Raw genomic sequence first — 26,628 nt, forward strand, 5'->3', positions numbered from 1 at the left:
ATGTTTAGCCAATATTGGGCCAATATATGTGTGCTGACTGGGCATGATATCCCTGGTACCAAAGACATCTACCAGTTTAAAGGAGGTAAAAGAATTTTGTACATTTCCTTGTAAAATATTTCTCCTACTAGAAAAGAGTGTTTTGCTTTCGTCTAGTTTACTCACCTATATTATAAACATTGCCCAATAAAATAAAGCACCCCTTGGAAGTAAAATTTGAACCTGACAGTTAATGGGGCAGAAGAATTATAGTTCACCTGTTTCTGTGACCTAGGCATATGAAGGGATATTATGGTCAGCAATATGCCTAGCCACCTTTACTTTCCCTAACATGAGTCAGGTACCCATCAGAGTAGGGTGGATTCAGGGAAGTTCTTTTGACAAGAACACAGAATTCAAACTTGTTACTTTCAGGTCAGAAGTCGTATGCCCTATCATCCAACCACACCTGCTCATCCTACCACACCCAGACTAATTTTTAAATTAACTATTTTAATAGTTTAAAAACAACTTTGACTTGCCTTAAAATTGTAAATATTTAACTTGAGAACACTTTAATTTTATTGGCAACTTCTTAATTATAGTATTAAATAAAATAGGCTAATACTTGAGCTTTTAATGAGTTTTTCGTAGTTTGTAAATAAAAACAATTAAATCAAGCATCTGGTTCTGAAAGTTAAAATGTTTTTAACTAGATTCCTGTCGCAATTCTAAAACTGGTACAGATGTAAGTTCTAACTGTGCTGTTAACAACTATCTAGCCACAGGATTTGTAATGTTGCAAGTGGCCATAGAAAATGTTTTAATGAAGGCAAGTCAAACAGGCATTAAATTTGTTGAGGTGTTTTTGAAGATTTGTTGAAGCTTTGACTGGACAAAAGATATTGAAAACTGACAACTGTGTGAGCTAATTATATTAAAGAGACTAAAAACTAAAGTGTTTAATTGGACTGTTTCATTGTAGAATATCTTAAGTTTTGTTACCTTTTGGACCTTGCAGTCTTTAGGGAGCATGATGAAGAGTTTATCTGTTTCTTTGACCTCAGGGATAGTGTGGTCAGCACTATGCCCAACCACTTTTACTTTCCTAATTTGAGTGACGTACCACCCATCAGAGCTGTGGGACTTTGGGACATCTTGCAGACTTTAGCCTGAACTAATTAGGCTTTAGGAAACAATACAACTGTAAAAGTTTAATATATTTTATGCCTTTCTGGTCATCCTAAATCATCACATGAAACTTTTTAAAAATTTAAACAGCAGTGATAGTAACCTAAGGTGCACATGGGTTGTAATAAGTGGTTATAATGTATCAAATTAGTCTAAAGTGCTTAAATGTGTGCTGTTTTTTTTTTTTGTTTCCAGAATGCAGGCCTTACATCCTTTGATTTTAAATCACGAGTAATTCAACTTCAACTAATGGACAAGGACAGATTTAACCCAGACACGAGTTACATCCAAACCTTATCCTCCATCTACTTTGTTTTCTCCTTCTCTATACTAGCCAATTTTCTGGCTGTAAATATTGTGGCAGAGAAGGAAAAGAAAATCAAAGAAGGAATGCTAATGATGGGCTTGAGAACTTCAGTATTTTGGTGAGTTCCTGTTACTCTTATGGTGCTGTGTGATTGAATGGTAGAGCATGCATTTGTTAATGTAAATCTCTTAAATCATTTTTACTTCCTTGTATACAGAGTATAGAAGAAATATTGTTATTGTGAAAAAAATTGAAATTGAGATTTTAACATCTTGATGTTTTAGAACTTCCTGAGTCTGAAAAACTTAACTTTGCAATCTTGTCTGTGTGTGTCTGTGAACACAATAGAGTACAGTTACAGCTAGGTTGATGAAATTTCATATATAAGTATTATCATTCTGTATCAACTTTTCAGCGATTTCTGTTAAGTGGAAGTGGAACTCATTCTACTTTCGGTTTTTTGATAGATAGACCAAATTTTACATACAAGTAGATCTAATTCTCTGCCCTCTTGCGAATTTTGAGAAATTTCCGGTGACTGGAAGTAGTACTTAACACTATTTCTGATTTCTCAAAAAACGCAAATGAATTTATAAAGTACTAATGTTCCGCACCATTATACACGCATTGTTTGATATTCATTTGGTGCACAATTATTTTTTCTATGAGGTTCTCTTCTGTTTTGAGAAGTTCAAGTATGTAAAAATTGATTTAATGCAGGGTTATATCCAGAGTTGCCATCCCATGTAGTGTTATATAAGAATATTTGAGAAAGTTTAAAGGAGATCCCTCCTGCTTTATTTATGCTTAAGGTCCAAATGTCTCTGTGTCTACCTGATCACTGACTCTGATGGGTATAGTTAATTTATGCTGTTTTTTTTTAAGGACATGGGCGGGTGTACTTTTCGTCATAAATCCACTAAATCATCGATTTCCCATTTTTACTTGATCTATACAGAATAACCATCGTTGAATCTAAAAATGACATTGTTATGACCCTAAAAACAGTATTTATTTATGAAAAACTGGGTTCAATGTAGTATGTACAGGGTCTTTTGTTTAATTTTTTGGTAAAAATAGCCATTTTTCGACCTAGAAAAGTACTATTAGGCTTCGCGGAAACCTAATGTGTTTCATATCAATGGAAAGGCCGTGACCTCCTTTCTTTATTTGTTCTAAAATTAAATGACCAATCAAAATACCTATTTTAATGTGATTATTTTTCTACATCATAAAGTTGTTTATTTTACTTAGTCGGGTTTTTCCGGTATGCAAATTTTTGACCTCAATTTTTTCATTGGCATACAACTGCGGAAGCTAGTTAGCGATTGGTCGTTTCGCTTCGGAAGTAAACATTCCCTTAGTTTCAGCGCGTTGCTAAGTTTGATCTAGTTTTGTTTCTCTAAGCTTCTGTGAAATACTTACATTATTTTAACATAATTATTTCAATTAAATATACTATTAACAGTTTAGACTAGTTTGTGTGAATTATCATAAGCAGAGAGACGATTTAATTTGTTTCTCTTTCGATAATGGGTAGAACAAAACACTCGCTAAAAATAGATACACACATCTAACTAATTTACTAAAGCTAGGGCACGTCCGAATGCAACTGATTGCAGCTACCTCTACTCAATCTAGCACTATTCAGACAAGCACTGGTGCAGATGTAATATGCACATTTACTAAGAAACTGCGGCAATGTAAGACACAGTTTTTACAGACAGAAGAAAGCACTGTTACATCTAGTACTGGTAGTGCTAATTGTAAACCACAGCCATGCAGAATTATTGTCGACTGTGATTTGCTTCTTGATGTTATCAATATATTTCCTCGCCCACTGTGATGTAGTGGCTACTATTGATGAAAAAAGTGTAATGGGTTTGCTTCAAGCATGGTGTGGCAGCAATAAAAATGTTGTAAACCGTAAGTATACAACTGCAAAAGAATCCAGAACAAGGCGTTTCACAATAAACAAAGACATCGTCTTATCATAATTGGCTTTAGACATGAGACCATGCAAAATATACTGCTGTTTCTGCGATAGCATAATTCAATTTTGGGCCCAGGCATGCTATGGCATTGCTGTCAAAAGAAGGAAACCATAGTTGAAGACCCAGTGAAGGACGCCAAAAAAGACGCCATGACAACTGCTTTACTACAGCTCTAGGTAAAACAAACAGCGCCAGAAAAAACAACTAACAGCTGAACAAGCTCAGAAGGAATATATTCAGCAGCACCATACTTCAGGCTATAAATGTGGTCGATTTTAGTGACATACAGCGATAAATTTTCATTTTTTGCAACTTTTTGTTAGTTTTTTGCGTTTTTCTCAGTTTGATGTTTTTTTGTACAATTGTTGAAATAACTTTGTTAATAATTATCAGAACTGAACTAAATTTGCTCCAGTTACTCTTTATATATGTTCAAATAAAACTGATAGAACACTTTTGGAATTTTTGTAAAAAAAAAAATTTTGTTGTTGAAATAGTGAAAAAATTGGACGAAATAATGAAATTTTTACAGTGATGTTTGAAAAAAAAAAAGTAAAAAAAAACTATTTTCTTTTTTGAAAATGTAATCTATCAGAAGTCTTAAACACATGTGTCTGCAGACTATATTACGTTTTCATGAAATTTGTACAAACCATTTTTGAGTTATTTCCATTTTAAAATCTTCAATAAAATCCAATATGGCCGCCGTCACCATGGCAACGGAAGATTTAAAAAATTAAAAAAAAATATTTTTATGCTTAACTCTTTGAGTTATAACTATTAGCCAAGTATTACATCTTTAAACTCGGAAATAAGGAAGTTGGTACTCATCACCCGCCCATGCCCTTAAACTGTGTAAGCATTATGGGCCAGCAAGTTGTGTATTAGAGTGCAAGGCTACGAAACTAAAACTATTGAATTCAGATCTCTGACTCAGTTTGTAGGAGAAAGTAATGGCGGATGGGCATAGTGTCGACCTCACTATCCTTTCAAATGCAGTGGTAAAAAAACAGATGAATTCTACAATCATCAACCCAATGGACCATGTTGTTCAAAAAGGTAATCTTTTTTTTGTAAGCATTATCTTTCATAAAACTAATGAGTGAAATTTATCTTTTAGGTTATCCTGGGCTCTGATATACCTGGTCATGGTCATCCTAGCTTCTGGGCTGATGATTGCTTTCATAGTCGTCTCAAAGTTCTTTCAAAGGAGCAACATGTTACTTCTGTACCTGATCTTCATCTTGTATGGGTGCTCTTCTATTGCCCTGGCGTTCATGTTGACCCCATTTTTTAAGAAGTCCAAAGTGGCCGGGGTTGTGACTGGTTTCTCCACTGTCATCATCAGCTGTTTACACTTGGTTGTCAGCCAAACTAGAGATCCCAGTAGCTATGATTCTAAGCTGTCACCTGGGGTTGAATGGCTGATGTGCTTGTTGTCTCCCTTGGCATTTTCTTCCGTTATAGATAAGGTAAGCATCGGCTCATTTTTATTATATCATTGCTGTTGACATGATAAAAAAAAATTCATAATTAAAAATTGGGCTACATGTATAATCTTAGCTATTCACATTTCTGAATACATAGAAAATGTATTTTGGATAGTGTTAATCGTTATGACATTACCATTTTGTTTTTAATACTTTGCTTTAGAATGTTTATCTGTTGAAAGGATATTTTATTTTCGTAAAGCTGCCTTTCTTAATTGGTGCTACATTCCATTACTTTGATTAGCATAACAGTGCATATTATCTCATATGTTTTTAAATAGTATTGTTCTGTTTGATTTAGGGAATTTTCCTGGACATTCAATACAATGGATTTGGTTTTGATGACTCTTTAACTTTTGGAAAATTTCCTCTCTATGCCCCTATCTTGATGCTCATCGTGGACACCATTCTTTACTCATTGTTAACAGTTTATTTTGACAACGTTATTCCAGGCAAATAATTTATTTCTTTACTTCATTTGTTAGAGGAAGTTTAAATACAGTTTTGTTTAGAAATAAAGGTTTCTCTATTTATCATGAGGTCTAACAAGGTAATAAGTACCTTTTTTCTATTCCAGGTGAATATGGAGTCAGATACTCGCCTTTTTACTTCCTCAAGGCTTCCTACTGGTGCTCATCTTCAATTAATCGACAAGAGTCACTCAGGCGTATAAGTGCGTCAGAGAACAGATTGGAGAATTCAGATGTGGAACCTGTTTCTAAAGAGATGGAAGTGAAAGTTGGCTTAAGGTGATCCAGCATTTACTCATGGCATTGCTTTTTTGTTTAAATTATTTGCTTTGTTAAAATGTATAAGCCTACTATTTTTCCTTTTCAGAATTTCTTCCTTGACCAAATCCTTTGTGCAGAACAAAAAGACAATGAAGGCTGTAAATGGTAAGTTGTTGATTTAAAATTGTAAACTATGGGGTGTGTAGAAGGAGTGAGTTGTGAAAAAAGATCTCATTATTTTTCTCTTTATTAATGACACTCTACACACTTATATTTAAAGGGTACTAGATTTTATTATCTTTATTAAGTAACATTATTTTTTAAAAATATAACCTGTATCTATTATAGCCTATGTCTAATATAAATGTAATCTGTATGATTAGAAAACTAAAATAAATACGAATTAATTTATTGTAAATATTGAAGTGTTGTTCATTTTATTTATTTAGTATTGAAACTTGATATAACAATGAATATTTTTTATACATAATATTCAGTTGTTCATGTTTTCACTATACGCATATATTTTATAATTAAACTACGAAACAAGGTTATTTGATTATTTCTTTCTTTTGATGGTAAGGAAAAGCATATTTTCCTAAAAAAATTGCCTTTTCTTTTAGATTTTACTTTAGACATATATGAAAGTCAAATTACTTGTCTCTTGGGCCATAATGGAGCAGGAAAATCTACCCTTATTAACATGTTGACAGGAGTAGTGCCTCCTACATCAGGAACTGCAACAATAATGGGCTTGGTAAAAAAACATTTTCATTACACTAAATGTTGAAAAACGTTTCCTTTTTTTTTCAATCTAAAGAATCAGCTCATCTAACATTTTAAGTTTAAATAATAGAGTAATGTGTTTTCAAAATTAAGTAAATTAAAGGATTTGTTGCATTACTTTATTTCCAGAAAATTACAGACAATAAACAACTAGAGTATATAAGAAATCTTTGTGGCATATGCCCTCAACATAACATTCTTTATGATGATTTGTCATGTGCTGAACATTTAAAGATGTTTGCCAACATCAAAGGAGTTCCTGAACATCTAATCAACATGCGAGTAAGTGTTTTAACTTTAAAGCTACTGAACTACTACATTAATCTTTTCATAGTTTTTTTTTTAAATTTCCAAAATAGTATGTCACTCCTTTTTACATCATCTAGCATCAATTTAACATTAACATGTAATTTTAAAATGTTTTTTCTTGTAGATTGAGTCAGCTTTGAAGGAAGTAGATTTGTCTGACCAGACTCACACATTTGCTCAAAATCTCAGTGGAGGCCAAAAGAGGAAACTCTCAGTTGCTATTGCATTGATTGGGGATCCAAAAGTGAGACTTGTATTCTTTTTTAAAAATTTGATAAAAATAACAAAAAGCTTGTCATTTTGAACACTGAAAAGTGTTTTTATTTTTTCACTAATTTTCATATCATAAAAATGTATTTTTGTAAGTATAGTAAGAAACCATATTTATTGATAGTTACATTACTTGAAATAATTAAATGTTTAATTCATAAATACAAAAGAAAATATAAATATGTCATTCAGACACTATTTTGATGTTGTCTCAATTAAATCATTAGATCCAACAAAGTTTAATCCTTGAGTCGTACAATTTAACACTTTAATTAGGATAATTAAATCTAATAGGCATGTGTTTTAACACAATCATTTAATCAGCTTCTATCATATTATACTTATTTTTAATGCTTAATTGTTTATTTATATACATGTTACAAATAAGAAAAAATATCTGGTTAAAATAATGCTGAATTGTATATATTTGTCATTGTCATATTGGGCACTAGGTCATAAAAAAGTCAAATAATCAGAATAATGTAGATAAAAAAATAAGTGGAATATTTCTTTTTAAAGTTGATCTTCCTGGATGAACCAACAGCGGGCATGGATCCCTTCTCTCGTAGACACCTTTGGTCTCTTTTAAAAAAGAAAAAAGAAGGCAGAGTTATTCTTCTGACCACCCACTTTATGGATGAGGCAGACATCTTATCAGGTAAACTCTTAGTCCAAGTGTTGTGAGCTGATTGTAAATAAGATCATACAAGTTGCTAAATATTTTAATGAAAATATTGCTTAGTTAATGAAACAGTAGCAAACTAATTATTATAACATCTTAATAAATTGATCATCATGAGAAATTTAAAAAATAGCTTGTTGTTAAAATTTGTTTATATTAATTTATAACTGATTATCCCTTTAAGTGTAGAGATCATTTTACCTAAAAAAAATTTTATCAAATTTTGTTTAGATGATGTCATCTTGTAGACCTATCTATTTATAAAATTGAATGTGTGTGTGTGTGTATGTATCCCTAATGCATTACTACACCATTTACTTTTGGATGTTATTGAGAGTACTCCCTGGAAGGTTTCTGCAAAACAAAAAATTTAAATAGGCTATTCTCTACTGACACAATGAGCTACATTATTCTTTGACTAAATTGATTTGAGCGCGTCCACCAACATCATTGGAGATTTGACTCTCTGGGCTCCCTCTTGAGTACTGTGGCGCCTACGTTCTTAAAGAGTGTGACACACTGGTAATTATGAGCATCCTGGGGTGGTTTGGCACTTTTTAAAAAAACATATACTCCACTGATATGATAAGATGATATAATCATTAACAAAATTGAATTAGGCTTGTAGGCCTGCGCCCCGGAGGTCAGGTGACCTGAAGCACTCCATGTGAGCACTATTGCGCCTACATTAGTTTAAAGAGCACCCTACAAAAGTGACACAGTAACACACAACATTCAACCTGTGGCTCCTAATAGCACCCAGTGACGCCACTGACACCTGGGCAGTTGCCAAGGTGTGTTCTACATCACTTTAACAGAAGGTGATTAACATACACTCAAGGTTTTCATACTGTATGCCCTGAGGTGTCTGGGCAGTTGTGTGGACAAACCCACGCCCCAAGAACAATGATCCAAGAAATACAGTGCCTTCTTTGTAACTCAGTTTTAGAAAAGAAAGTCTTGCGTCTAAAATTGCATGATTGGTAATACATCAGTCAAGTTACACTTCTAACTATAATTTTTAGTAACACATTTAGAACCCCTCAAATGACACAGTGTGCGTTTATTTTACATTATTTAATCAGCAGATCGGAAAGTGAGGATAAAATATTACGTCAGCCTTTCTTTTTTATGTACAAATTAAATTGATCATCTCTGTAGACAGGAAAGCTTTTATCCGCAATGGAAAACTACGCTGCTGTGGATCCTCCATGTTCTTAAAGAAAAAATTCGGTATAGGCTACCATCTCACGTAAGTATCCCTGTCATGTTTTTTCTCTTGCAACTTTAATTTCTGCTCTTTAAATTTTGCATCCCTAATACTATTAGCATTAAATAAGAATATTTTTCTGAAATTCTATTTTTAAAGTCTAGTCCAGTTCTTCAAAAAATAATCTTAACTGTTTTCTTTAAGCTTTCTTCTTCTTCGTTCTTAATTTTAGTATTGGAAAAGATCCCCTCAAACACAATTAAGTATACGTGTCAACTGGTTATTCGTAATAAAGGCCATTGACTCCGATTTCAGCCTGTTTTTCTTTTTGGGCTTGTTTCCATAGCCTTTGTCCAACCAAAAACAAACAAGGCAGCAGTGTTAGATTTTGGCGTTGTCTCTCCTAGAAGAGTGGCTGTTGCCAGCTAACGAGCCTCATCTGCACACGGGTTCGAACTCGAGACTTCGGTTTATCAGCCATGAGCATTACCAACTCGACCACGCCAACCTGTTTAAGCATTAAAAATAGTAATTTTAATATTAATTATTAGAACTTATGTATAAGATTCTTGTTCATGAATGAATAGAGATTTTCATTGTTATGAAAACTTGATTTTCTGTTTAGGATGGTTACAGCCCCTGGATGTCAGGTTGATGAAGTTACATCAATGCTGACTTCTGTAATACCCAGCACAAAACACCAAAGAACTCATGGGAAAGAAATCGCTTACACTATGTCACTTAATGATGTACCTAATTTTTCAAGTAAGATTTATTAGCAATCTCAAAAATTGTCTGTGTCTTTCACTGTTCAAATATTGGGCTATATGCTTAATAGAAGTGAGTTTGATATTTTATCTATTGCTATAAGCCTCACAGGCTATGATTAATTACCTAAATTGTCGATTGTTGGTTTTAGGTAGAGTAATAGATTCACTCCCTAACACTGCTTAATGTTTTCATATTTCACTGAACCCAAGATACAGTTCCATCTTGAGTATATGAATTAAGATGATTTAATTTTTTGTGTCCAATTTTAAAAAATATTTTCTGGCAAAAACCAACATCAAATAATAGTTATCACTTAACTTTTCTTAAGTGAAATAAAAAAATTATTGTGTCATTATTTTACCATTTCTAAATCTTTGCACCAACCTTTTTCTTTCAGCCATGTTTGATGTAATTGACAGAAATGCTTTGAACTTGGGCATTGAAGGCTACGGGGTCTCCATGACAACATTAGAAGAGGTCTTCTTAAACCTGGGTAAATTTCCTGCTATTTTAGACACGTTTGACCTAAAGTAACCAGTAACTGTATGACCCTAAACATTTTCTGTTATGAATTACAACATATCGTGATTACAATTAATTCTACTTAATCTGGACACATACAGACAGAAGCATATTGATCTATTTCAGCAGCTGTCCTTAATGTGCGAGGTTTACAGAAATGCTTCTATCCTCTCTTTAGAAATTTGGTGCAAATTAATGGTTGCCTCAATAAATCAATATCCTGATTGAACAAAATTGATTGAAAATGTGTCTTCAGTCAGTCAATCATCCCAGAACAGGGGGGGGGGGGTGTCATTGAGGCATCACAGTTAATTTTTTTCATCATGCAATCATACTCAGTCTTCTGCTGCTTTTAGAAAAAGTATTACAAAATCATTCAGCTCTAATATACATTTGCTAATGTTGCAGAGACAGATGAATTTATGGAGCCAAATGAATATGATATGGCCCAAGTGAATCTCAGCTACAACCTGGCTGAAGATGCCACAGAAGTTAACATACAGAGCCCAGACAATATTGACTTAGAAATTTTTAAACCAACTGTAAAGGGCGCTAGTTTATCTTTTCAAAGATTCAAAGCAATGTTGAAGGTAAGGATTCCAAATCTTCAAACCAACTGAGCAATGTGCTAGTTCATCTTTGCAAAGATTCATGGCATTTATGAAGGTACTAATACACTCATTATGTTTTAAATATAAATATCTGTAAGTATAAAAGTGTTTGTCCCCGTGTCTTTATGCATCTGGATAACCATGAAACTTTGGGGTGCTAAAGAGAATACTCCTGAAAAGGTTTCTGTGGGGAAAAAAATACTTTCTTAGAGCTGGTGCCCCATTAGGGTGTGATTGTTATCTATAAATAAAAATAAAAGTCAAATGAAGTTATCACCCTGAATTTCTGAGCAGTTATTTTAGCACTTAGGATTTGTTAATTGGGCGTCCTGCATAGGTCAGGGCGTGACGTTTGAGTGACTCAGAGTGCCTCAGGAACCCACGTGAGCACTATGGTGCCTATGATCATCTTAAAGAAGGCCATACACAGGACATAGGGTGTGGCCTGAATGCAAAAAACAATATTTTATGCATCAGATACTGGTTTTGATTCTTTTTATTCATAATTTAAATTAAAAAAATAGGGGTTTAAGCTTGAATAATTTTTTCTGTAAGTTGATTTTTAAAAGTTTTTTTTATCATTATTTTCAATAAATTGAAATACTTGTCCAAATATAGATACCATAAATACATTTATAAAATGTTTCCTTGGTCTAGCTATTTATACCAACTATCATACATAACAAAAACCAATTTTCTTATTTTTAAAAGACCTAGCTACACATGAATTAAAATCATAAAACTCAGAAGTTCTTAGTAACATTTAAAAATTAAAAGTTAGTTCATTTTAATCTCCCTCCAACAACTTTTATATGATTATTATACAAGAAATTAACAATACAACTTGTATAAGAAATAACAGTATTTCTGTATAAAAGAATTAATCACTAGCACTCATTAATAAAAATTGCTTTTGTTTCCATATTTTTCAGACTTTGGGTTAATAGTTTAGTAATAGTGAAATAAACATTGATTTGGTCTAAAGTAATTGACATCAATTTGGTGTGATGTAATTAACATTGATTTAGTCTACTATAATTTTATTTGATCCACTGTAAAAATAAAAAATTTTTGGTCCACAGATTTGCTTACTTTTAGTCATACGCTGCTTGATTTCTCTCATCTTTCAAATATTATTACCCGTGTTGTTTGTGGTCATTGGTTTGGTCCTGGCAAAGGTGGATAATGTGACCCCAACAGAATACCCCACGCCTTTACAACTGAACACATCACACTATGCCAGTTCTTTAGGTGACACTACTCACCTTCCAGGGCTGTTGGCTTATGATGCTGTTGGTAAGTGAAATGTTTATCTTTAATATACAATGTTTGCTATGGTACTATAAAAAACATGAAAATTAAAATTATTAAAATAATTGGTGTTTTCTAATGCCTATATCACAATAATTGTTACAGTGCTTTTTAAGTTATTAGTTATACTATATGTGTCATGGAACCCAGTGATGAAGTGGTGGAGGGTGCATATTACTATCTTGCTAGTCTTGAGTTCAGTTTGTAGTTTGAGGCTAAAGGACATCCATGAGTCAACTCTGCTCCTATGTGTACCTGAATGAATTCTGGAAAATAAAAGGTTACTGAAAATAGTGCTGACCACACTATTCATTCATTTTCCAAACAGATACACACTATTTCATCCATCCCCATGGACCAGACTGGTTTAATGAGGATGGGGGGAACTCAAAAAATGTTATGTAATAAGCTTGTTCAAATTAAGCTGAATTAAGTGAAAGATTAGATTTTGTGTGTTGGACTTGAGTGAATTTGTCGGTGCAAGGTAAAAATTGTCATTTATAGTGGATGTCTTTTGTAGACATATGGGGAGTTGTACTTAATACACCTCATTATTGAAGGGTACTGAAAAAATGCTTACTAGTATGTTAAGTAATATTTCCTTCCCTAAATTTTTTTACATTGTCACTGAAATAAATAAATTGTATGCCTTTTTTTTGGTGCATTTTCACAATCTTTCCTTAGATTCAGCAAACTCAAAGTATTTGATAGATGATTGGAAATCATATCTAGCAGTTGACAGCTATCCAGCTAAGACCAAAAATACATCAGCTGTGGCACCACATTTCTTGGGTCTTCAGATTAACTCTCTCACACAAAAGGTACTCCTTCTGCATATAGTCTAGGATGAATATGCTGTATAAATTATTTAATATCCCACAATATCCCATAAAAAGTACTGGACATCTTAATATTGAGGGGTTCAACAATTTTGATACATATTTTAATAAAACATATTTAAAATATATAATGCTGTTTGTTTTTTCACTTATGTGTATTTACTTTTTACTTTTAATTTTTTCACAGGCCTTGACCAACTTTGTGATCATCTACAATGACACAGCACTACACAGTATTCCTGTTGCAATCAATTTTGTCACCCACAGCCTTTTGAGAATGTTCAACATATCCACATATATTGAAGGGAATAGTTTCCCTTGGCCTGAGGTTTCAGCTGCAATAAAGTTCAGCAGTAAGGCCATGTCCTCTGTCTTGATGGTTGGCTTGGCTTTTGTTACTGTGCTACCAGGTTTTGCTGGGGATGTAGTTAGGGACAGAGAGGTGAGTCAGCCACATCTGTTATAGAAACATTACTAGATCTATGCATCAGCTGGAAGTTATTCTTTACCTGTAAGTTGTATATCTATATACTGTTAAAACTCAGCTTTGTTTATGTGTTTGTATATACATAATATTTATTCATATTGCTAGATCAGAAGATCTGCTTGAATATTGAACCATATGCTATGAACATGAAATAAGTCTTCAAAAATAGTATATAAAAATGTCTAATAAATACTCACGTTTTACATAGAAACAATTTCAAAAATTAAATTTAAGCTACCCATTGTTCCAAATTCAATATTTGTCACTTAGTGAATATAAAAAAATGTATGTATAAAGTAGTTTAGTTAGAATCTTTACAAATATCCATGTTTTGATTTAGATCTATTACAATTTAAATTTAATCTTTTAATTGTTGATACATGAGCTAGTGAAGTTGTTCAAAATTTAAAAACAATGTGATTCATTATTTTGGCTTTTAATTTCGCAATTGTTCTTAACTGTTTTCCTTTTCAAATTATTGTAGTTGAAGCTCAGAGGACAGCTGCGCATAGCTGGGGTAACATTTAACCAATACTGGGGGACCATTTACCTGGTGGACTTTTTAATTTACCTCATACCTTCAGTTAGTGTACTCATCATTGTGTTAGCTATGCAGGTACGTTTATGTTTGTTGATTTTATTTTTAATCAATTAAACTGTCTTCATCTCAATTTTTATTAAACCAGTTCATACTGTAAATGTATTTTTGAGATAAATGAAAAAAAAAAGTTTCCTTGCAAATTTTGATATATGGGGCAAGTGAAGTAGAGTTCATCTGTTTCTATACGTCAGTAAATAAAGAAATAATATAGTCAGCACTAAGCCAAGCTGTCTTTACTTTCCTTGATTTTAGTCTGAATCCTATCATAGCTGGATGGACTGAGGTATGTACTACAAGTTCAATTCTGAGAGTTGATCTGGCCATTGGTTTAGAATTTATACACTCTAACATTCCCATTAAGTAAATGCGATCTTAAATTAATTGTGAGACTTTCTCTTCTTCACCATTTATTTTTCTTAGTGAAGCTTAGGCCATTTAAAACATCCTTCCCTGATTTTCTCCTTTGCTGTTTTTTCCATATCTTCCCAAATCTTTCCAATAATATTGTTTTTTTTTAAAATTCTCTGCATCCTGTGTTTTTGTGACCTCTTCTGCTTCTTGATACTTGTGGATTCCATAAACTTAGGTAATTAAAAATATGCATATTTTACTTGTGATAAGTTTTTTCCCCATAAATGTACAATATGTATACAAATTCCTGACTTGGATTCTATATATCAGTTATTTCTGTAAATGTATGTGTACCAGTTATTGGATTAGAAAGATGCTACACGTTTTTTTTTCTATCACTCTGTGTCCAGATTCCTGGCTTGGATTCTGAGGGAGCAATAGCTGCACTTGTCCTGATATTTATCACCAACATACCATCCAACATTCTACTGGCACTTGTGCTCTCCTTTCTCTTTGATAAAGCCGAATCATGCTACGCATACCTCTCACAGATTTTAACTATGGTATGTCTAGAAACGTTAATGGCTGCAACTAGTGTTAATTATGTCACTGAAAAAAATTTTATTGAAGAATTTGAGTGACAGAAACTTATTTTTATATGACAGCAACCAGGTATAATAACGTCACTTATTGAAATTTGAGAGAAAAACTTAGTAACAGCAATTAGTCTTAGTTAACCAACTTGTATGAGAAAATCTATCTGTGTAGGTAATGGAACAATATAAAATTTAATGTAAACAAACCAATAGACAATTATCTGTCTTACTTTTGCTTTGCCCTAAATAAAACAGTGTGGTTGTAAGTTTCTATGCTGTAAGTTAAATAGTGTAATTGTAGGTTTCTATGTTGAGAATAAAATAGTGTTGTAGGTTTTTGTGTTTTAGGTTTATTATATAAATTACTAGCTGGCTAGACCCTACACTTGCCTCTGTGAAAAACCTATCTGTAAAGGACTGTGACGCGTGTGTTTATTAAGCAGCATATACCCATATTGCCTGGGTTTTAAGAAATATTTTACTTTTCCAATTAAATGTCTATATGCAAATATGGATGTTTGAGAAAATAACACATAACACTAAGCTAACTCTAATCTTAACCCTTACTACAACCAACCACAACAAAAACCCAAAACCCAAAAAAAATCAAAAGCGCAAACATAAACACAAACAATATCAGAAACATAAATGTAAACATAAGATATTTTAGAAAAGGCTTCTGTTATTGATAAAAAATAATAATTAGAAACAGTATATTCAGTATGTAAAATAAATAAAAGGTAGCTTTTAAAATATGTGTGTTTCACCTATCACATTGCACTTTATCAATCCATGCTAATTAGATAATAATTTTTTTTCCAACATTAAAACAAAGAAAAAGTAATTGGGTTTTTTTTTGTAAGTTATCTATCAAGGGAAGTAATTGGTACAATGGCATGTAATTTGTATAATTTTTTTCAAACAAAATAAGAATTTTTGTGAAAGGTAATTCATTTTGTTTGATTTTGTTCTTTGCGAAATACGTCAATTAAAATGATCAGTTGTAAAATGAAAATTTAGTTTGAACATGATCAATATAGAGTTTTCTAATCATCAGTTTAGATTTTAGTAAAAAAATTAACACTTCAAAAATATTACACAATGGTGATCAAGTCTCAAGTTGAGTTTCTGATTTTATGCAAGTCTTTCACAAACATACATACATACATAGACAAAGTCCATTTGAGCTTTATAGATTAGACTATGGTGAAAAACTAAATTGTGAAAATTGTGTTGCAGGTTTGTTTGTTGCCTTACCTCACAGTCTCACTTGTTGATATGTTAGCACATAGTGAAGCTGCCACAGTCATCCATTACATCTTTTGTATTTTTGATCCTCCGTATACCATCTTTGGGGGCATCTACTACATCAGTCGGGTGAGTTAACTACAATCTACCAGGTAAGTTAACAAACTGACCTGTTACAATCTACCAGGTAAGTTAACAAACTGACCTGTTACAATCTACCAGGTAAGTTGACAAACTGACCTGTTAAAATCTATTAACTAACTGACCTGTTACAATCTGCCAGGTAAGTTAACAAACTGGCCTGTTACAATCTACCAGGTAAGTTAACAAACTGGCCTGTTACAATCTACCAGGTAAGTTAACAAACTGACCTGTTACAATCTACCAGGTAAGTTGACAAACTGACCTGTTAAAATCTATTAACTAACTGACCTGTTACAATCTACCAGGTAAGTTAACAAACTGACCTGTTACAATCTACCAGGTAAGTTGACAAACTGGCCTGTTACAATCTACCAGGTAAGTTGACAAACTGACCTGTTAAAATCTATTAACTAACTGGCCTGTTACAATCTACCAGGTAAGTTAACAAACTGACCTGTTACAATCTACCAGGTAAGTTAACAAACTGGCCTGTTACAATCTACCAGGTAAGTTAACAAACTGACCTGTTACAATCTACCAGGTAAGTTGACAAACTGGCCTGTTACAATCTACCAGGTAAGTTGACAAACTGACCTGTTAAAATCTATTAACTAACTGACCTGTTACAATCTACCAGTTAAGTTGACAAACTGGCCTGTTACAATCTACCAGGTAAGTTGACAAACTGACCTGTTACAATCTACCAGGTAAGTTAAACTGGCCTGTTACAATCTACCAGGTAAGTTAACTGACTGGCCTGTTACAATCTACCAGGTAAGTTAACAAACTGACCTGTTACAATCTACCAGGTAAGTTAACAAACTGACCTGTTACAATCTACCAGGTAAGTTAACAAACTGACCTGTTACAATCTACCAGGTAAGTTAACAAACTGACCTGTTACAATCTACCAGGTAAGTTGACAAACTGGCCTGTTACAATCTACCAGGTAAGTTGACAAACTGACCTGTTAAAATCTATTAACTAACTGGCCTGTTACAATCTACCAGGTAAGTTAACAAACTGACCTGTTACAATCTACCAGGTAAGTTAACAAACTGGCCTGTTACAATCTACCAGGTAAGTTAACAAACTGACCTGTTACAATCTACCAGGTAAGTTGACAAACTGGCCTGTTACAATCTACCAGGTAAGTTGACAAACTGACCTGTTAAAATCTATTAACTAACTGGCCTGTTACAATCTACCAGGTAAGTTAACAAACTGACCTGTTACAATCTACCAGGTAAGTTAACAAACTGGCCTGTTACAATCTACCAGGTAAGTTAACAAACTGACCTGTTACAATCTACCAGGTAAGTTGACAAACTGGCCTGTTACAATCTACCAGGTAAGTTGACAAACTGACCTGTTAAAATCTATTAACTAACTGACCTGTTACAATCTACCAGTTAAGTTGACAAACTGGCCTGTTACAATCTACCAGGTAAGTTGACAAACTGACCTGTTACAATCTACCAGGTAAGTTAAACTGGCCTGTTACAATCTACCAGGTAAGTTAACTGACTGGCCTGTTACAATCTACCAGGTAAGTTAACAAACTGACCTGTTACAATCTACCAGGTAAGTTGACAAACTGACCTGTTACAATCTACCAGGTAAGTTAACAAACTGACCTGTTACAATCTACCAGGTAAGTTGACAAACTGGCCTGTTACAATCTACCAGGTAAGTTGACAAACTGACCTGTTAAAATCTATTAACTAACTGACCTGTTACAATCTACCAGTTAAGTTGACAAACTGGCCTGTTACAATCTACCAGGTAAGTTGACAAACTGACCTGTTACAATCTACCAGGTAAGTTAAACTGGCCTGTTACAATCTACCAGGTAAGTTAACTGACTGGCCTGTTACAATCTACCAGGTAAGTTAACAAACTGACCTGTTACAATCTACCAGGTAAGTTAACAAACTGACCTGTTACAATCTACCAGGTAAGTTAACAAACTGACCTGTTACAATCTACCAGGTAAGTTGACAAACTGGCCCTTGACTTCAACATTTCCCATTGACCAACAAGTCCTAAAGAAGACATAACCTGCTGAATAAAAACTGTTGCATTGTTTGCTACATTGCTAACTATACTGCACAATACACATTTTTGTGTAAGGAAATGAATATTTCCTTAAGACTAACACAATATTTAAACTTGAAATTCAATACATTTTAACATAAAAACCAGAAAGTACATAAATACCACCAATAATTGTTGTGTTGACTTATCTTGTTTTTTTTTCCAGATATATTTGGTAGCTACACTAAGTCGAAAGGAGATTTCCACAAGTGATTACTTCAAGTTTGAAAACCACATTGTCATAACCATCATTATGGTCAGCTTTAAATACAGAGTTTCTATTGTACCAAATTTAGCTAAACTAGTAAAACACATTTTCTAAGTTCTAGTTAAGATTAGTTTAGTGTGGGGTTCGATTTTGTGTCTGACTTGAGTAAAGAGTGCCTAAGAGTTGATGGGTAAAAATGGTCCATTACAGCTAGATGTCCTTTTGTTTACAATTACTGTGGAAATAATCATTCACACAAACATCTGGAGCAGTATTTCTTTCCCTAAATTTTTTTTTGCATTTTCACTAGAATCATTTAATTGTGTGTCTTTGTTTTGCCTTCTCAAATTCTTTCCTTAGTTATTTCTATGTGCTTTTGATAATGTTAAAATATTTGATTACTTTCACCTGGTGTGCTAACACAAAATTAAGACATTTCTAATTACTTTTGATAAAGTTAAAATATTTGATTACTTTCAGCCTTTGATTAATTTCATTTGGATGTTTTGGCTGCTGCATGTATTGGATGTCAAAAAAATGGGAGGAGATTTCAAGGAAGCTTTTCCATGCTATTCTAGTACTGTGAGTTATACTCCATTAAGGAACAGGGATATCATTGGCGATGAGGATGAAGATGTTAAAGCAGAGAGACTGAGAATTGAAAGCTTAAAGGCAAATGCACCCAAGGTACAATGTTTTGTGCTACCTCCTTGAGTATTATCACTGTTTTAGATCTTTATCTTTTAATGTTACTATGTTCTTCTTTACCTACTCTCAATAATTTGTCATAGGCCTACTTGAGGTTAGAAACTTAATCTGATATCACATAGATCTAAGAAACCAAACTTGATATCACATCGATCTAAGAAACCAAACTTGATATCACATAGATCTAAGAAACCAAACTTGATATCACATCGATCTAAGAAACCAAACTTGATATCACATATCTAAGAAACCAAATTTGATATCACATCAATCTAAGAAAGCAAACTTGATATCACATAGATCTAAGAAACCAAACTTGATATCACCTCAATTTAAGAAACTAAACCTGATACCACATGGAACTATGAAACAAAACCTAATATCACATTGAGCTAAGAAATAAAATCTGATACCACATGGAACTATGAAACAAAACCTAATATCACATTGAGCTAAGAAATAAAATCTGATACCACATGGAACTATGAAACAAAACCTAATATCACATTGAGCTAAGAAACAAAATCTGATACCACATAACATGGAGCTATGAAACAAAATCTGATACTACATGTAGGTAAGAAACCAAGCCAGATAAAAGTTTAGAAATCCAACCTTCCATCCCATTGAACTGATTGCATTCTTATTCCCACTAGAACACTTCCTCATCTTCTGGTCTCACACTCATTCATGTCAAGCTAATGATCCAACCTAAATGATTTCGCTAAGTTTCACCACCACACTAAAATAAATACTGTAGTGAAAAATGTTTCTTTGGTCTAAGTTACTAATTATTTAATTATTGATCATACACATTTTTTTGCTATATTTTGCCAATTTACAAAACTACAGCAAGGTTTAAAATGTTTATCAATCTCTATAATTTATGTTTATTCCCTAGCTCGGTATTGTTTGCTTAGTATATATTTGATAAAAGAACATCCTTCCACTTGCAAAGTCACTTGCTAAGAACAAGTATTTTGGAAAAAACTGTTACTAATGACTTTTTGTTTCATTTTACTAACTTATTAATGTGATCATAAAGCATTGTTTGTAAAATAGCAACCTGTGGCCTACACCTATGAACTAAGAAAAGATTATGTCAAGAGAACAAACGAAACAAACCTGTTCAATGCAGGCTCCATGAAAACAAAAACAGCAGTACGTAACTTGAGCATTGGTGTGGATGAAGGTGAGGTCCTGGGTCTGTTGGGACCCAATGGAGCTGGGAAAACTACAGCTCTCAGTATGATCATAGCAGAGACAAAGCCAACTTGTGGCCAGGTGAGAAGATAAGGACATGTTTTTAACAAGCAGGGATGGTGTGGTCTAACTGTTGAGTACATGCTGGCTAATGTGAAAGTCATGGGTTTTAGCATGAGTTTTAGGTTTTAGCAAGCAGGGATGGTGTGGTCTGGTTGTAGAGTACATGCTGGCTAATGTGAAAGTCATGAGTTTTAGGTTTTAGCAAGCAGGGATGGTGTGGTCCGATTGGTCACACTTTGAACTTTTATTTTTAACTCCAATGTAACATCTTGGAAAGTTAGCGATCAACAAAAAAAAATTCATAAAAAACGTTTTAATAACAAGCTTTTATGTAATGATGCACTAAAAAGTAGAAAATAAATTATAGACTACTATTTAAATAACTATAAAGAAAAGCATGGGTCACTTTAGTATCTATTGGATACCTTTACTAATGTTAAGGAAGACACCCACGCTTTTCTTTATAGTTATTTAAATAGTAGTCTATAATTTATTTTCTACTTTTTAGTGCATCATTACATAAAAGCTTGTTATTAAAACGTTTTTTATGAATTTTTTTTCAGTACTTTACATGTTTTATTTACAATAGAGTTACATGACTAAAAACCATTGCGCGCCTACTGAACATCACGTTCAGTAGGCGCGCAATGGTTTTTGAACGCAGCCATTACGTGATGGCGCAGCTATTGAAGGTGATGACGCGTGTGGTGTGGTTGGCTAGACATGCCTACTAATTCGGTCCAAATTTTAATTAATTCATAAAAAATTAATTAGGCATCCAATTAAGTCAAATTTAGATTCAGATTGCATTGTCTTCATGTCTTGACCCACGTGCCAACTGTGAATCGTATCGGTCAAGTAGAACTGTCCGAATTTTCACTCCTGCGTTTCCGTCTAGACAGACAGACTGTCGACAGAGGAAGTGAGTTAAATAAAAGCTTGTAAAAAAAAAAGGACAGGACCAGACTACATTTGGTTAAATATAAAGTTGTTTGATAAAGTACCCAGTACAACAGATTTTAAAAAAGGACAGGACAATCTCAGTTAAGGCAATTGTTAATGGCCACAACATAAGATCAAAAATGGTATCTAATATATTTTTAGGTAATTGTAAATGGCCACAACATAAGATCAAAAATGGTATCTAATATATTTTTAGGTAATTGTTAATGGCCACAACATAAGATCAGAAATGGTATCTAATATATTTTTAGGTAATTGTAAATGGCCACAACATAAGATCCCACATGCTGTCAGTGATGGCTTGTCTAGGCTACTGTCCACAACATGATGCATTGTGGGAAACTATCACACTTAAGGAGCACTTAGAGTTTTATGCAGCTGTCAAAGGGGTTTCCTCGAAACATATTGGAAAAGTTGTGAACTAGTAAGTTGTGTTTGTAATTGTTGTGTAGCTAGTTGTGTGTATTTAGTTGGGATCTAATTAGTTGTTTTTTTATTGCCTAACTAGTTTGTTGTATTTCTTGTTTTTAATTGTATAACCAACTGGTATATTTAGTTGTGTTTTAGTTAGAATATACAACTATTATTTCCATCTTTTCTTTTTGTTATGTGTACTTTAAATGCCTGTCCCTTAGTTTTTATTAACCATTTTTTAATCATTAGTTATAATTTGTCTTCTTTTTAAAAATCTTATTGACCAGTTATCTAGAAAAAATGAACTTAAAGGAACATAAAAATAAACAAACAGTAACATTATCTGGAGGAACCAAAAGAAAGGTCAGATTTATTTTATGTAGAAGTTAGAGCATTTAATTTAATTTTAAACAAACACCTGAACAGATCTGTGATACCATTTTATATTCAGTTATCTGCTCACTATTATGGTAATAAAATGTTAAATAAAATATTTTCCCCTCTAGTTGAGCTACCTTCTAAGCATACTTGGATCACCCCAGTTAGTTTTATTGGATGAACCATCTACTGGTCTGGACCCTCAGTCTAAACGTTTTTTGTGGTAAACATTTTACATGATTCATTAGGAGGGTTTTTAAGCAATTGTTCAACTTTTATTTTTAGGTTTTAAAGTTTAACTTTATTTTTAAATTGGATATTATGAACTTATATTTAACTTAAATAATAAAAAATCTGCTGTCAATCAGAACTTGGCTTTATTTTAGAAATCTTTAAAAATAATTTTAATACATTATTAACTGTTACTGTGTGGGTTGCCATATTCAACAATAATGAAAATCTGAAATGTATTTTGATGTGTTGTAACTGTGTATTTTAGTAGTGATAACCCAATAAGTCCTGTTGAACTTGAGGCCTGACTGTATCATCTATTTCAGGAATACAATCAGTGCTGATTTTAAAAACACAAACAGGGGAGCTATACTGACAACACATTACATGGAAGAGGCTGATGCCCTGTGTGGACGTGTGGGCATCATGGTCAACGGTCAGCTTGAGTAAGTCTGATGTATGTGAGAAATATATTTACCTGTTAGGTCAGACAAAGTCTGATGTATGTGAGATATATATTTACCTGTTAGGTCAGACAAAGTCTGATGTATGTGAGAAATATATTTACCTGTTATGTCAGACAAAGTCTGATGTGTGTGAGAAATATATTTACCTGTTAGGTCAGACAAAGTCTGATGTATGTGAGAAATATATTTACCTGTTAGGTCAGACAAAGTCTGATGTATGTGAGAAATATATTTACCTGTTTGGTCTGCTAGTTTCTTACGTGTGAGAAATTTGGGTCAGCTATACTCTCTTGTGTGTGAGAAATATATTTACCTGTTAAGTCAGTTTATAAGACACTGGACCAGTCACCAGGTAAATATTGCCAGCATGTTGGGGGGGGGGGGGGGGGTTTAAACAACTGATCAAACTAACCCTCACAGCTTTCCTGATAGTGTTGCTGTCTTCTCAATTTCATCTTTCCTGCCATCTTCATCTCCAGCTGAAGATAACATATTTCACCTGACCATATTGCTTTTGACTACAATGTTTCAATGAATTGAACAAATGTCATCTCTGTTGATTAAGTATACTCATTATGAAATAAAAGCCATAGCACACCCTTGAAGTAAAATGTAATATTGCATTTCTCCGTCTAAAAGATGCCTGGGTTCAACCCAACACCTGAAGAACAAATATGGCAGTGGATATTATCTTGATGTTAAACTTGCAGGAAATGTTTCATCAGAGATGGAAGTACGCATGGATGATCTTGAAAATCACTTGAAAACTTTATTTCCAGGTGAACGATGCTGTAGACTGGTACATGTAACTGGATATTTGTTGTAGATTTTTAGAACTTGGTCCTGTTTTTTTGTGTAGACTAGTACAATTTTATCCTGCTTTTATAGCTACTTCATTATATTTATTGGCATATTTATTTAAAAACAAGATATTTTGATACACATAAATATTTTTATCTTAAATAAATTATGAAAAAATCTAGCACATTATCTCACCCTCTATATATAAAATAAATATATGATGCATGTAAGCTTACAAAAATTTATAGACATTTAATGATCTATACATGAGTATTCCTTCCAAAAAACTAGAGAAACTTTATAACTTATTACCTTCTATCATGTATTTGAAATTAAATTAAGCTTTATTATATTGAAACAAAAAGCTTTAAAAAGAATTATTTAAACATGAGTTTAATTAATTTTTGTTGTTGGGTTTTTCAGGTCTAGAAAATGTTGAAAGGTTTCAAGAAAGAGCCCAGTATTCTATACCCAAAGATGATGTGAAAAATTTAGGCGAAACATTTGGTCATCTTGAAAGTTGTAAGATAACTGTTTTATATTATGTGTTTGTTCAGTTAAATATGAAGTTTAATGACAGTAAGAATTAACATAATGTTAAGATAATTTAGTGTTAGAAAATGGTACAACAGTAAAAATATAAGACAATTATTGTGTTACAGGTAGATCTACCCATGGGCTTGAAGAATACAATTTTAGCCAGAGTACACTAGAGCAGGTACACACACACACACACACACACACACACACACACACTTTATTTCTTTCTTTTATTGTTGTATTACATTTATTTAAAAATATTCAGTTTATGATGATGTAATTGTGTGTTGATGTCAGCTGGTAAAAATCACATACATTATTTCACAAGCTGGTATAAATCTAGGGATAGCATCACATACATTATTTCACAAGCTGGTATAAGTCTAGGGATAGCATCACATACATTATTTCACAAGCTGGTATAAGTCTAGGTATAGCATCACATACATTAGATCACAAGCTGGTATAAATCCAGGGATAGCACCACATACATTATTTCACAAGCTGGTATAAATCTAGGGATAGCATCACATAAATTAGATCACAAGCTGGTATAAATCTAGGGATAGCCCCACATACATTATTTCACAAGCTGGTATAAATCTAGGGATAGCACAACATACATTATTTCACAAGCTGGTATAAATCTAGGGATAGCATCACATAAATTAGATCACAAGCTGGTATAAATCTAAGGATAGCCCCACATACAAAAAATTTATACATTATTTCACAATATATTTCATATATTAAGTATATTTATTCTGAAAAAAATGTATTTATAAGCTTACATATTTATTGTTAAATGTGATGTTTTATTGTTAAAATACTGTAACAAATTTATATTAATCTAAAATTAAAATTAAATTTCTTGTTAAAGAATGTATAATTTTTAATTTATTTTAGACAAACATGATCAATATTGCTTATTATCCAAGCATCCAGTAATATAATAAAAGACACAATTTTGTAACATGTATACTATTTTTTTTTGTTCCAGGTTTTTCTACATTTTGCCAAACTTCAGACGGTTGAAGATGATGTGAATGCCAGTGATAGACCCAAACGTTTGTCTATACAGAAGTGAGCTGGTTTGTCTTGTCCCACTGGTCGTGATATGTCAACACCTGGTGGCTCTATCAACATCAGACCATGGTGTTGTATCAACACCAAACTGTACCAACACCAGATTGTATCAACACCAGATTGTATCAACATTCCTTCATTGTGTTGTACAACACCAGATTGTATCAACACTAGACAATTGTGTTGTATTAACACCAGATTGTATCAAAACCAGATTGTATCAAAACAAGGCCATTGTGTTGTATCAACACCAGACTGTATCAACACTATTTACTTGAGAGTATCAATCGTTACAGACACTTGTTTCAAATTGTGAAATGATTCTTTAATTATTTTGCATTTAAATAAATTCAGTGTGCAAGATGATTTTGTTTTAATTTTTTGTTTTATTCTTGAGTTGTGTCACAATATATTTTAACACTAGTCTAGTGTTGATGTATTACAATTAAATAATAGAAAATAATCACTAGATACTGGATAGTGAACTGAAACATTTCTACAGCAAATCTATAAGTCACTAAAATTTTCTTAAAATTTGTTTTCAGTTGGTCAAACTATTTTTCATCTTAGTATTTGTTACCTTTTTTCTCTGCATTTTAAAAGATGGGTGAGGTCACACAAACTAGATAAACACTCAAATATCTCATCCCCAGCGTGAATCCCATCTTGTGTAAAGACTCCATATAGAGGTATAACTGTTTATTTTAAAATATAAAACAGGTCAGTCTGCTACTTTTGAAAAAAAAAAAAAAAATCAATGCAACTGATGTTAGTCATGGGTAAGTTAGACAACCCTTTGTGTCACAAGTTGTGCTTTCTAACGGTTATTTTCCTTTATAGCGCAAGTCACTTCGAGTATTGCTGAAGACTTATACATAATCAGTAACAAAACAGATTGTGTTTGGTACATCGTAAGTTTGCCATGTTCACTCTACTAAAAACCGCCCCCCCCCCCCAACGAAATGGAATGTATATAGAAAACATACTTTTAACAGTGTGTGTGTCCCCACGGAAAATGTCCTCCCCCCTCCCCGAAAAT

At 32.9% G+C, this 26,628-nt stretch overlaps 1 protein-coding gene across 1 annotated transcript; it reads left to right on the forward strand.

The window, feature by feature from the left end:
- On the forward strand, positions 1-25,945 carry LOC131928996 (cholesterol transporter ABCA5). The gene is made up of 32 exons (XM_059285182.1): positions 1-85; positions 696-811; positions 1,366-1,595; positions 4,592-4,943; positions 5,263-5,413; positions 5,539-5,710; positions 5,799-5,857; positions 6,316-6,449; positions 6,608-6,760; positions 6,912-7,031; positions 7,577-7,715; positions 8,901-8,991; positions 9,575-9,714; positions 10,118-10,213; positions 10,651-10,832; positions 11,936-12,149; positions 12,849-12,985; positions 13,191-13,445; positions 13,975-14,106; positions 14,853-15,005; positions 16,278-16,415; positions 18,694-18,783; positions 19,216-19,422; positions 20,506-20,727; positions 21,924-22,096; positions 22,374-22,449; positions 22,593-22,687; positions 23,022-23,141; positions 23,802-23,941; positions 24,387-24,485; positions 24,626-24,681; positions 25,504-25,945. The coding sequence occupies exons 1-32, from the start codon at positions 1-3 to the stop codon at positions 25,588-25,590; spliced, it is 4,614 nt and encodes a 1,537-aa protein (XP_059141165.1). The 3' UTR covers positions 25,591-25,945.
- The last annotated feature ends 683 nt before the right edge of the window (positions 25,946-26,628 follow it).

Source organism: Physella acuta, unplaced genomic scaffold (genome assembly GCF_028476545.2).
Source record: "Physella acuta isolate Inbredline_101_S28 unplaced genomic scaffold, ASM2847654v3 ptg001582l, whole genome shotgun sequence".
NCBI classification, from domain to species: domain Eukaryota; kingdom Metazoa; phylum Mollusca; class Gastropoda; family Physidae; genus Physella; species Physella acuta.